This window comes from Panthera uncia, chromosome X (assembly GCF_023721935.1).
Source record: "Panthera uncia isolate 11264 chromosome X, Puncia_PCG_1.0, whole genome shotgun sequence".
Taxonomy (NCBI): Eukaryota; Metazoa; Chordata; class Mammalia; order Carnivora; family Felidae; genus Panthera; species Panthera uncia.
In genome coordinates, this window is record NC_064817.1 from 93,396,278 (window position 1) to 93,408,780 (window position 12,503).

At 44.3% G+C, this 12,503-nt stretch overlaps 1 protein-coding gene across 1 annotated transcript in view; it reads right to left on the reverse strand.

Moving 5' to 3' along the window:
• AKAP17A (A-kinase anchoring protein 17A) overlaps positions 1-12,503 on the reverse strand; it is a 26,128-nt gene that overhangs the window by 2,990 nt on the left and 10,635 nt on the right. Inside the window, exons 3-4 of the mRNA XM_049644240.1 lie at positions 3,055-3,823; positions 1,435-1,565 (exon numbers count right to left, since the gene is read on the reverse strand). Of these exons, the coding sequence (XP_049500197.1) occupies positions 1,435-1,565; positions 3,055-3,807 (884 nt within the window). The 5' untranslated portion in view covers positions 3,808-3,823. The remainder of the gene's footprint in view (positions 1-1,434; positions 1,566-3,054; positions 3,824-12,503) is intronic.

Here is a 12,503-nt window from a genome sequence, read left to right on the forward strand (position 1 = left end):
GCGAGGCTCTTGACCTCAGCTCAGGTCGGGGCCTCACGGTCCGCGAGTTCAAGCCCCGAGTTGGGCTCTGCGCTGATGGCGTGGAGCCTGCTTGGGATTCTCTCTTCTCTGCCCCTTCCCTGCTTGTGTTCGTTCTCGTTCTCTCTCTCTCTCTCTCTCTCTCTCTCTCTCTCAAGATAAATAAATAAACTTAAAAAAAGAAGAAGAATATGGGCTTTGTTTATAGCTGTTCTCTGAAGAATGAAACTGTTTTGGTTAGGCCCTTATGGAAACGTGGGGAAGGAGAAAGAAGGGACAGTTACCTGAGTGAGGACTTAGCCAAAAGCTGAAGGATTATCTAAACTGCATGTTTTGTCCAGAAACTTGGGGCGATAGTTACCTTGGCTCAATTTCTGGCCAAGTTTCACAGACATGATCTCAATCAACTCATATTACCCCACCAGCCAAAAAAGTGAAAGGTCCATGAAGGGGTACTCTCCCTCTCCTTTTCTGAACAGCTATAATTCACATGAAAGACTGCAAGAATAAACGTGGAAGTGGAGGGGCCAAGAGGTAAGACTTGTTGTTGTTTTTTAATTTTTTAATGTTTACGTTATTTTTGAGACAGAGAGACAAAGCGTGAACGGAGGAGGGGCGGAGAGAGAGGGAGACACAGACTCTGAAGCAGGGTCCAGGCTCCGAGCTGTCAACACAGACCCCAGTGCGGGGCTCAAACTCCTGGAACTGTGAGATGATGACCTGAGCCGAAGTCGGACGCTTAACCGACTGAGCCACCCGGGCGCCCCACGTAAGACTTGTTTTGAGAGCCCTGTAGTTCCAGCCCATTTGTACCTTCTTGGCAAACCTTTGGCAATCCAATAGCCCTTTCTAGGCCCAAGTCCCTAATTTCAAGACAAGGAGAAGCTCAAAGAAATAAACGTGGGGGCTCCTTAAATTCACCGAAAGACCTTAGGCCAACAGGAAATAGAATGCCAAGAAATACATGCCTTCCGGCCTGTCAGTTGGTTTGACTGCTGAGCATTTTGTGGAAGAAAATCTTTCCCAGTCCTAAAAAGAATTTGTTTTTATTTAAATTGGTAGGCAAGGTAAAATTTGGTAAAGCGGGGGCAAATTGGTATACTTGTTAATTTGGTGGGCTGGGATTTTCATTATAAAAGCCCCTGATCCTTTTGTTTTTTAATCCTTTCTTCCCAGATATCTTAATCTAGCTCATTACTTGTTCTCCCTGAGAACCTTCTTTTTAAGTTTCCTGTTTTCAGTTGCTTGGCCATTTTGGTTTTGTAGCAGCACCGTCGGAAGACTATAGGCTTCCACAGAGTTTTCCCATCTGCAGCAATACCTACTGCCCACCCCCCATTGTCACCTATTCACCCAGAGGGAAAAATCCACTCATCGGAAGTGAAAAACCCTCTTTGTTAAAGTCGGCCTCCTCACCTCGCAGCCTCTTCCTCGTCTCTCCTCTTTTCTTTTTTCCTTTCTTCCTCTAGTTCTTGTAATTTTAGCCTTTCTTGATTTCTCCTCCTTATGGCTCCTTCGCTGAAATGTTTGGTCCTATCAAACATAACCTGCCCACAAAGAATGCAGAGCTTCGTTAGAAAAGTTTGCCAGCTGGCTGGGTATGTCCCAGGCCAGTGAGATGGAACTGGTATGTACATTACCATCCAAAACCCAAGGAGTTCAAAATGCCCTCTCTGCATCCCAGTGTCCAGATGGTTCCGCTGCTTCGTGGTCCCCTGCCAAACGGCCCTGTAGAATTTCCTTTGGCAGAACCCTTGAGGAGCTCTAATATAGCTATAGATGGCATCACGGTGTCATTTTGGGCACAGGGTCTGAGGGATGTGAGTATATTACCTCTGGTTTTTTATAGCAATCGACTGAGTTCGTGTATTTTTGTTTAATCATCAGAGACAAAAACAGTCAAAAAATGGGGGGGGGGGGGAGCAGGGGGGGCGGGGAGCGAAGAGGCAAGAAAACTGACCTAATGGGATACAGACATCGGACTACAGTGATTATTAAGCTACTTTGCAAATCTCAAAATAAAGTGAAAGTCAGATCGAGGCACTACAAACAAATTTGCTCGAAAAATAAAAGGAGACAGAAATAGCCCTTTAAATATACACAAGAATGATAAACGCCAAATTCACAATCATGGCTATCTTTGAGGGGAGGAAGGGGAATGGGGTCTCATCTCACTGGTGATGTTTCCTTTTGTAAGCCGGGCAATGGGTACATGGGTGGTCACCATGGTACGTGTTATATCTTTTGTCTGGCTGAATAGCTCCTAATTTAAAAAGATATATTTTAGGGGTGCCCGGGTGGCTCAGTTGGTTGAACGTCTGGCTCTTGATTTTGGTCATGATCAAAGGGTTGTGGGATCAAGCCTCAGGTTGGACTCTGCACTGAGTGTAGAGCCTGCTTAAGATATTCTCATTCTCTCTCTCTCTCTCTCTCTCTCTCTCTCTCTCCCCCCCCCCCTCCCCCTCCCCCCCCCCCCGCCCCTCTCCCCCACTTGCACGCACTCTCTCTAAGAAGATGGCCAAGCATTCAGACATCGATGAGGGGGCATGACTGGACAGACAGGATGATCTTGAAAGGAAAGCATCCAAGCTTGTTAAGGTTACGTTCCAACAATTTACCTGACAGACATCCTGAAAATGTAAGCTGTTGCCCCAAGAGGACAGAGGGAGTAAACCGCTCTCCTGTGGTTTCAAACTGCATGTATCCCTCTCTCTCAGCAACTTGTCAAATAGAACAGGCATACGACACAGTTCCATAAGGGCCAGAGGAATTCTTCAGTGCCCTGGAGAAGTTAGGGCAGAACCCCGGATAATAATAAAACCCCGGCCAGCAGCATGCCTGCTAGCAGAGAATGTTCCAATCCGGATTATTTTTATTCCTAAACATCCATTTATTAGTGACAACACAAATCTCCACATTAGCTGTCAATCAGAGCCTGGTGGGGTCTAAGGAAATTTATTCTAGATGCTTCCTTCCAGCTTTTGCTCAGGACCACCTGGACAGTGGGAAATGAAAGAAATTCTGGCTCCTTCTTACCTTGATGTTACAGGCCAGAGCTTTCCCATCATCTCCTTTGAGCATTAGCTTCATACCTCGAAGGGACTCCATGGCTTTTACAAAGTCCGTCGACTCCTGGTACTGAATAAAGGCCTCAAACGTCTGCAAGCCGAAGCCGAAACCCCCGAAGTTCCCACCAGTCGTCACTTCTCGGTAGGGGTCTAGCATAGGGATATCCACATTCTTGATCTTCCCAAAGCTTTCAAAGACCACCCGGAGGATCTCTTCACAGGGCTTCTCCCCGCTGGAACCTTTAGGTGCAAACCATTTGCAGGGCAAGCCTTCAAAATATATAGAGTCGGGGCTCTTATCCTGGTCCTGCTCTTCGGCCCCATCACTCGATGAGGCCTCCTTCTCCCTGGGGAAGCGCTCCCACTCTCCCTGGGCGTCTGTAGCCACTACTTTTAAGTCTGTTTTCAAACCGTGTAGCTTGATGATCTTTCCATGTAACTTTGCCTTCAAGATCTGAACCAGGCTTCGCGTTTCGGCCTCCCCCTCGAACCGGATGAAGTCCTTGGTACTCTTAGAGAGCCGAACTGTGGTGAACTGATCAGGGCAAATTAGGCTCTTAAGCTGGTCGAGAACTTCCCAGTTGGAGAAGGGTCTCATGGGTTCTGAGCTCTCTGGGAGCAATACATTGATCATCAGTTTTGCTATGGGCTTGAGGTAGAGGTGCTGAGCTGCACAGAGCTCTGTGGCCTCAGAGTTATCATACACCACGGTGACCGTCATGGTAGCCCCCGGAAACCTTAGAGGGTGAGAGAGAACATTTTCATACAGATGGAGCAAACACGGATTTGGACTTCGAAGGCTGCTAGCATTCCTGGACTTCAGTTCAACCGACAGGGGAAAGCGCACTTTGGGGAGAATGAAGACAATAGCTCGCATTCGTTTAATGTGTTTTAGGGGGTTCAAAGTTTCCGTATACAGTTGGCCCTTGAACAGGACGGGGGTGAGGGGCACCAACCCCCTTCACCCTCATGCGGTTGAAAATCCACGCATCGTTTTGGCTGCCCCCAAACCCAACTACCAATCGCCTACTGTCAACCAGAGCCTTACCAACAACAGAAACAATCGAGGGACACATATTTTGCATGTTATGTGGATGATACACTGTATTCTTACAATGAAGCTAGAGGAAAGAAAATGTTCTTAAGAAAATCAGAAGGAAGGAAAAAAATGGGGGCGCCTGGCTGGCTCAGACGGTGGAGCATGCAACTCTCGATCTCGGGGTTCTGAGTTTGAGCACCGCATTGGGTGTAGAGGTTACTTTAAAAAAAAAGAAGAAGAAGGGGCGCCTGGGTGGCTCGGTCGGTTAAGTGTCTGACTTCGGCTCAGGTCATGATCTCACGGTTCATGAGTTCGAGCCCCACGCTGGGCTTTGTGCTGACAGTGAGGAGCCTGCTTGGGATTCTCAATCTCTCTCTCTCTCTCTCTGCCCCTCCCCCACTTGCGCACTCTCTCTCTTTCTCTCTGAGTGAATAAATAAACTTAAAAAAAAAAAGAAAAGGGGCGCCTGGGTGGCTCCGTCGGTTAAGCGTCCGACTTCGGCTCAGGTCATGATCTCACAGTCTGTGAGTTCGAGCCCCGCATCGGGCTCTGAGCTGAGCGCTCGGAGCCTGGAGCCTGCTTCCGATTCTGTGTCTCCCTCTTTCTCTGTCCCTCCCCCACTCACGCTCTGTCTCTCTCCCTCTCTCAAAAATAAATAAACATTTAAAAAAAAAAAAAGAAAAGAAAAGAAAATCATAAGGGAAAATACATTTATGGTACTGTACTGTATTGATCGCAAAGAAATCCGTGTATAAATGGACCCGCACAGTTCAAACCTGTGTTGTTCAAGGGCCAACTGTACTGTGTTTCAGTTTCCTTCACTGAAAAATTGAGATTCTAGGATTTCTGAGAGGATTCAATGAGCAAGTACATGTGAAAGCTTAAGAATAGTGCCCGGCACAAAGGAAGTTCTCAATAAACACAAGCTATGATGATTCTTTATTTGTGGCAAAAGTGTTATTTGATCTCATTTGATTCACGAAGCAACCTATAAGAATTTTCATGCCTGTTTTACAGATAGGGAAATTCAGACGGATTCAGAAAAATTCAGTGACTTGCCCATACATTGAGACCCCAAGATTCCAAATCTCCAATCTATTGCATGATTGATCTCAAAGGTCAAATCCCAGAAAAACTGGCTGGGGGTACTACAGAAACGAGGCAAGGGTAAAACACCCATAGCACATTCGGGAACACGCACCTGTTAGCATCCTTGGTCCAGGTTGGTTTCTAGGTCTTACGTGGACATATCCACTCGTATGCTCCCAGTCTATTAACACGAACTAAACTGAACTCTAAGTTCAAATGCAGAAGAACCATCCTCTTCTAATGAATGACCAAGTGAATTTGCCCTTGACCTAAAAATCCCCCAAACATGAGTGCCTGCTGGCATTTCCTGTCAACAAACTCTTTTAAGCTGCCCCAAGGTGAGTAAGATTACAAATACTGGGAATCAAGGATTTCTGCTCCTCTTTGCTGACTTCAAATAGCACTTTCCAATAAAGGAGTTTTTTCTAAAGTGGACATTTCCAGAGTCTATAAAGCCTGAGTTTCTCATGTTTTATGTCAACTTCCAATGTCAACTTCTGAGAGGTTTACACTCAAGCATACATGGCCAGACGATAGAAATTCTAACACAAAATCCACTACTAAATCTTGGCTAACTTTGTAGGTACATAATTCTTTAATAACTGTCCATAAAGGACAGTCCAAGTCAATTTCCTTGAGGAGACAAAGTTTGCATAGACTGTTTTTTTTAAAGGCCTCCAAAGGTTATATCTAAGATATTAAGGTTCTTAGAAATTCTTATAATAGCAACACTGAACTGGGGTGTTATGAAAACAAACACGCTCTCTTTCTCCAAAAACATTATCTAAATAGCAAAATGAGGAAAAAAATCCAGTTACTTTGCTGCAACGTGCAACCTAAGTGAGAGTCAACACTAAGCTCCTTTAGGGGAAAAAAATTAATGTGATATTCAACTAAGATACATAGAACTCCCAAATTCATCTACAGTCAATAGGTATTTGTTTACACAACCTAATTCAAAGCAACAGCTTTTAAAAAACCTTCCAGAAAAAATGCACACAGAGTAACCACTTCAAAGTGACCGGGTTTGTCATGCTCTCCCCATTTATTCCAGCGACAAGCCTTTGTTTTAAACGTTTCAGAATGCTTCCTTTTGGATCGATTTCAAAGTCTGGGTTACATTCTTTTAAATAGCCTTGACGGGGGTCAATTTTGAAACTCTTTTCTCATGGATTTGATATTTAGAAATTATCAAAAATTACCTAGAATCAAGAACGTTGAATAAAATGGTTGACTATAAAGAACAAACTGATTTTCTTAATTGGCTTATAACCGCCACCCCCCCAAAAAAGGAGATTCTAATGAAGGCTCTGATTCTTGCTTTTTTAATTCGTGGGTACATCGTTGGAATGAGTGTAGAGCTTTGAAGGATGACAACTTTGAAGGACAACATTCATTTGAATGTGGTGGTATAAGAGTTGTAAAAGTAATCGCAAGTTTCCACCCAGCCCCGTATCTACACTCTGCGATGTGACTTTGAGTTACTGCTATCAAGAGATAGAGTCAGGGCGCTTGGGTGTCTCAGTTGGTTAAGCGTCTGACTCTTGGTTTCGGAAGATGTCCTAGACCAGCCAGCCCCCAGCCAACCCACCAACTGACCACTGACACGTGAGCAAGTACAACAGTCCTGCCAACCTATAGACTTGTGAGAAATAATAAATCCCTGTTGTTTAAGCCACTAAGTTTGGGGCTGGTTTGTTATACAGCAATAGCTAACTGATACACACATTGAACTCTTAATTCGTTTCAAGATATACAATTACAAGGGCACCTGGGTGGCTCGGTCGGTTAAGCGTACGTCTTCAGCTCAGGTCATGATCTTCTGATTTGTATAAGTTCAAGCCCCGCGTCGGGCTCTGTGCTGACAGCTCGGAGCCTAGAGGCTGCTTCGGATTCTGTGTCTCCCTCTCTCTCTCTCTCTGCCCCTCCCCTGCTCGCGCTCTGTCTCTCTCTCTCTCTCTCAACACTAAATAGATACACAATTCCATTTAATAGTCTTTACACAAATGAATAAAAAGTTATAAAAGCCAATTCCTGGGAGAGTTTTGGGAAGAAAAAAACAGGCATCTTCATATCTCGCTAGAGACCATGTAAATCATCTTTTTCTAGAATAATTTAGCCAAACAAACCAAGAATCATAAAAATTCTCATCTCCTTTATCAAGTAACCTGCTCTAGAAACTTATCCTAGAGAAATAATTTAAAATAAGAAAAAAGCATGGGCGTCTGGCTGGCTCAGTTGGTAGAGCATGCAACTCTTGATCTCAGGGTCATGAGTTCAAGCCCCACATTGGCCAGGGAGCCTACTTTAAAAAACAAAATCAAACCTGCTCAAAGCCACTTATTACAGTGTCATTTGGATATAATTTTGTGCAAATTATGTATGCACAGGAATAAAGTCCAGAAATTGAGTTATGATTTTTTTGGAAAGTAGTTTTTAATGAAACATTTACTGATTTAATCAAACTTTTAATAGATGCATTTTTAGTCACTTGTTTAAAATTATGACCAGTATAGGGGCGCCTGGGTGGCTCAGTCAGTTAAGCGTCTGACTTCAGCTCAGGTCACGATCTCGCGGTCTGTGAGTTTGAGCCCCGCGTCGAGCTCTGGGCTGATGGCTCAGAGCCTGGAGCCTGCTTCCGATTCTGTGTCTCCCTCTCTCTCTGACCCTCCCCCATTCATGCTCTGTCTCTCTCTGTCTCAAAAATAAATAAAAACGTTAAAAAAAATTTTTTTAATTATGACCAGTATAAATAGATCTTATTTAAAAATTTCTTCTACTTAAAATTAAATTCACAAAGACGACTAAAAATCATCACCGTTTTGAGATTTAACATATGCCTCACACCCCTCACAAGGATGATTTCTACATAACAAAACAAATTTCTATACTTTACCCACATCTCTCCACTTTCCTGAAGTGTAAAAAAAAAAAAAAAAAAAAAAAAAAAAAAGGCTCTTATCAAGTTTGGAGAGAAATGAGCCAAATACCATTTTAAAGTGTTTGATGAACCGTGTTTTTGACAGTTTTCAAAAAACTGGCTATCGCTTCCGTCTCATACTGAAGCGAAAATAAGCAGTAAATTCTACAGCAGAAGCCATAACTCGGATGACTACAGCCAACAGCAAGACGGTCTCAGTGAACAAAGTAAACTGAGCAGAGACTGAGGAACGGGCCAATCTCAAAGGGCAAGTCCTCCTCAACTCCAGCTGCAACGAGGGAAGAAGGGCCAGGATCGGCCAGAACGCCCGTGTTTTCCAGAAGCACCAGAAATCCAGGTCCTTCCGTGAAATCTGATTTTCAGATGTTGGCAATCAATTTAAACGATTTAAAAGCAGTGCAGAGTACAAATAAACACATCTGCAGGACTCTCTGGCGTGCTAGTCCTTGACCTCTCTGCTCTAGAGTATTGTTCTCAGCTCTTTCTCCAGGGATAAGACCCTACACCTGGATTAGGAAGCACCTAAGCTATTTTCTGACCTTCCCAAGATTGGTCTTAAAAACACAAACAAACAAACAATAATGACCCCGTTTAAAGTTCCCAACGCAGGGCCCCCCACCCCCCAACCAGAGTCGGAGGAGCACGTGACTCTTGATCTCGGGGTGGTTGGTTCAAGCCCCAGGCCGGGTGTACAGATGACTTAAACAAATAAATAAACTTTTAAAAAATAAAATAAAATCCCCACGGCCAACTCCTGGCTCCCCCAAATAGTAACAATAATGAATTAGACAGTTGTCCTCATATCTTTCCCTGTTGTTCATGGGCTTTAAAATTAAATGTTCATGAATATTTCATCTTAAAATACTCTCCCAGAATAGGGAGCTAATTTTCCAATCTTAATTTTTAAAAATACTGAGGCATATGTCAGTTCACAATGAACCTATGGTCCATTGAGGCATTAGATTTTTTTTTTTTTTTTTTTTTTTTTTGGTATTGTTGCCAGGTTCCATTTTCTTCTTGAAGCTGCTAAGGGATTGAAGCTGCTACTTTCTCATCTGTCTTGGGGACCATGTGATTTCTTGTCTGTTTCCCTTTGGCTTATTGTTCCACTCTACCGCATAGCCCTTTGGCTAACCAAGGACTTCCTTCTTTATAAAATTTCAGTGGTTCTTGACAGTCTCCCGACTGTACATCAGTGAACGCAGTGAGGAGCTGGCACTTGTTCCTTTTTGAAGCTTGCTTTCCCTTTGGCTTCTGGGCCACCACACTCTCCTGGCTTTCCTTACACTTTCCCAGTTGGTCCTCCTCAGCCTTCTTTCTGGGTCCCTGTTCACCTACCTTTCCCTCAACTATTCGCTGTGCCTTGGGTTTTCCCTGAACTTTTGGTTGTGCCTTTGGTTTTTTTTTTTTTTTCTATATGCAATATTCTTCAGCAAATAAATCATGTTTAAAATGGCAGGTGTAGGGGCGCCTGGGTGGCTCTGTCCGTTAAGCATCTGACTCCCGATTTCGGCTCAGGTCATGATCTCACAGTTGATGAGATCGAGACTGCGTCAGGCTCTGGGCTGACAGGGCTAACCTGCTTGGGATTCTCTCTCTCCCTCTCTCTCTGCCCCTCCCTGACTCCATGCGCACACACCCTCTCTCTCGTTCTCTCTCTCTCTCAAAATAAATAAACAGTTAACTCTCTCTCACAATAAATGAATACACTTTAAAAGAAAAGGAGGGGGGTGCCTCGGTGGCTTAGCAGTTAGGCATCCAACTCTTGGTTTCAGCTCAGGTCATGATCTCACGATTCCATGAGTTCGAGCCCCGCATCGGGGTCCCACTGATGGTGTAGAGCCTGCTGGGGATTCTTTCTCTCCCTCTCTCTCTGACTCTCTCTCTTTCTCTCAAAATAAATCAATAAACATTAAAAAAACCAAACATTTTTTAAAAATAAATAAAATGACAGGTATAGATGAGCTCCTCTGGGAATGAGAAAACATAGAACCAATCCCCATGGAAAATTAACATTTAGAAGTCAGCATGAGGAGGAGGGCTCAGCAAGAAGACAGAAGAAGCTGGGGCGCCCGGGTGGCTTGGTCGGTTAAGCGTCCGACTTCGGCTCAGGTCATGATCTCACGGTCGTGAGTTCGAGCCCCGCGTCGGGCTCTGTGCTGACAGCTCAGAGCCTGGAGCCTGTTTCAGATTCTGTGTCTCCCTCTCTCTCTGTCCCTCCCCTGTTCATGCTCTGTCTCTTTTTGTCTCAAAAATAAATAAACGATAAAAAAAAGTAAAAAAAAAAAAAAAAGGACAGAAGAAGGAGCCAGACATGTAGAAGTGTTTCAAGAAGGAGGATTAGTCAGTGGTGTTGACTACTCCTAAGAGGTCAAGTAAGGTACTGGGGCACCTGAGTGGCTCAGTCGGTTAAGCATCCGGCTTTGGCTCAGGTCATGATCTCACGGTTTGTGAGTTCAAGCCCCGCATCAGGCTCCGTGCTGACAGCTCAGAGCCTGGAGGCTGCTTTGGATTCTGTGTCTCCCTCTCTCTCTGCTCCTCCCCCGCTCATGCTCTGTCTCTCTCTCAAAATAAATAAACATTAAAAAAATTTTAAAGAGGTCAAGTAAGGGGAGAATAGAGAAGTGTCCACTAAAAAATTTTTTAAGATTTTATTCTTAAGTAATCTCTACACCCAACGTGGGACTTGAACTCACAACCCCAAGATCAAGAGTCACATTCTCTACCAACAGAGCCAGGCAGGCACCCCAAAAAAGTGTCCACTGAATTTGGCAGCATTAGAGGCTGCTGGTGATCTTAGCAAGCATGGTCTTGTGGACTGTTGAGGGCAAAATCCAGATTGTATTAAGTTGAAGAGTTTAAAAGAAGTAGAGAAGCAGAGATGGTGTGTAGATTAGGATTTTAAGAAATGGAGCAGGGGCGCCTGGCTGGCTCAGTCAGTAGAGCATGTGACTCTTGATCTTGGGTCATGACTTCAAGCCCCACACTGGGCGTACAGCTGAAGAAGGAGGAGGAGAAGAGGAAGAGCAGGAGGAGGAGGAGGAGGAGGAGGAGGAGGAGAAATGGAGCAGTATCTGGAGAATATTATAGGGTCAGCTGAGGCTTTAAGGATCAAGGGATATAATGTACGAGAAAGTGATTTGGAAATTGTAACTTGCCACATATGGGTAAAGAGAAATCCAGAAAGAAGATGGCTAAGGACACAACCCAGGGGGACACCCTCATTTAGAGAATGGAGTGAAAAAGACCTACTGAATCAGAATTTCAGGGCATGATGCCAAGAATGTGAATAGTCTTAAGCTCATGCTGTATTGTTTGGAAATGTTTCGTTGACGAAGAACCTCACCAGAACTGATAGAACCATAACAGATAGAACCATTCCTCTTGTGGAGGGTCTGGGTTATTTTCACCTTGTTTCTATTGTGGGTAATGCCTTTATAGTATACAGTATAGGGATAAGATTGCGGGTTCTAGAACCACACTGCCCGGGTTTACATCCCAACTCTCACCACTTACTAGCTGTAATTTTGGGCAAACTGTGTAAGCCATCCATATGTCAGTCCGCTCAATTTAGCGTAAGTATCACCACAGTGTATCATTTAATTGATGTAAGGACTAAATGAGCCATTGTAAAGTGCTTAAAAATGGGGCCTGGCACACAGTAAACACTTAATAAACACCGGCCATTATTGTTAATATGTATCTTTGTGAACCTAGAGTCAAACTTCTGTTGAACGATTTCCCCAGGATAAAATTTCGGGTTGGGATTACTGCATATGTGGAACTTGAGAAACAAAGCAAAGAAAGGAAAAAGGAGACAAACAGAAAACCAGACTCTTAAACACAGAGAACAAACTGAGGGTTGCCAGAGGGGCGGCAGGTGGGGGGATAGGCGAAATAGATAATGGGGACTGACAGTGTACTTATGGCGATGAGCACTGAGCGGTGTATGGAATTGTTGGATCATTTTATTGCGCACCTGAAACGAATATAACACTGTATGTTAACTACGCGTCAATAAAAAGGGATGACAAAACAATAATAAAAAGACTGAGGCATGGAGAATATGGTCAATAAGATGGTAATAGCACTCTTTGGTGACCGATGGTGACCACACTTATCGTGCCGCGCACTGAGTAACGTATAAAGTCATTGAGTCATTATGTTGTACACCTGAGATTAATACAACACTCCATGTCAATTATACTTCCATTAAAAACGTGTCTAGGGGCGCCTGGATGGCGCAGTCGGTTGAGCGTCCGACTTCAGCCAGGTCACGATCTCGCGGTCCGTGGGTTCGGGCCCCGCGTCAGGCTCTGGGCTGATGGCTCGGAGCCTGGAGCCTGTT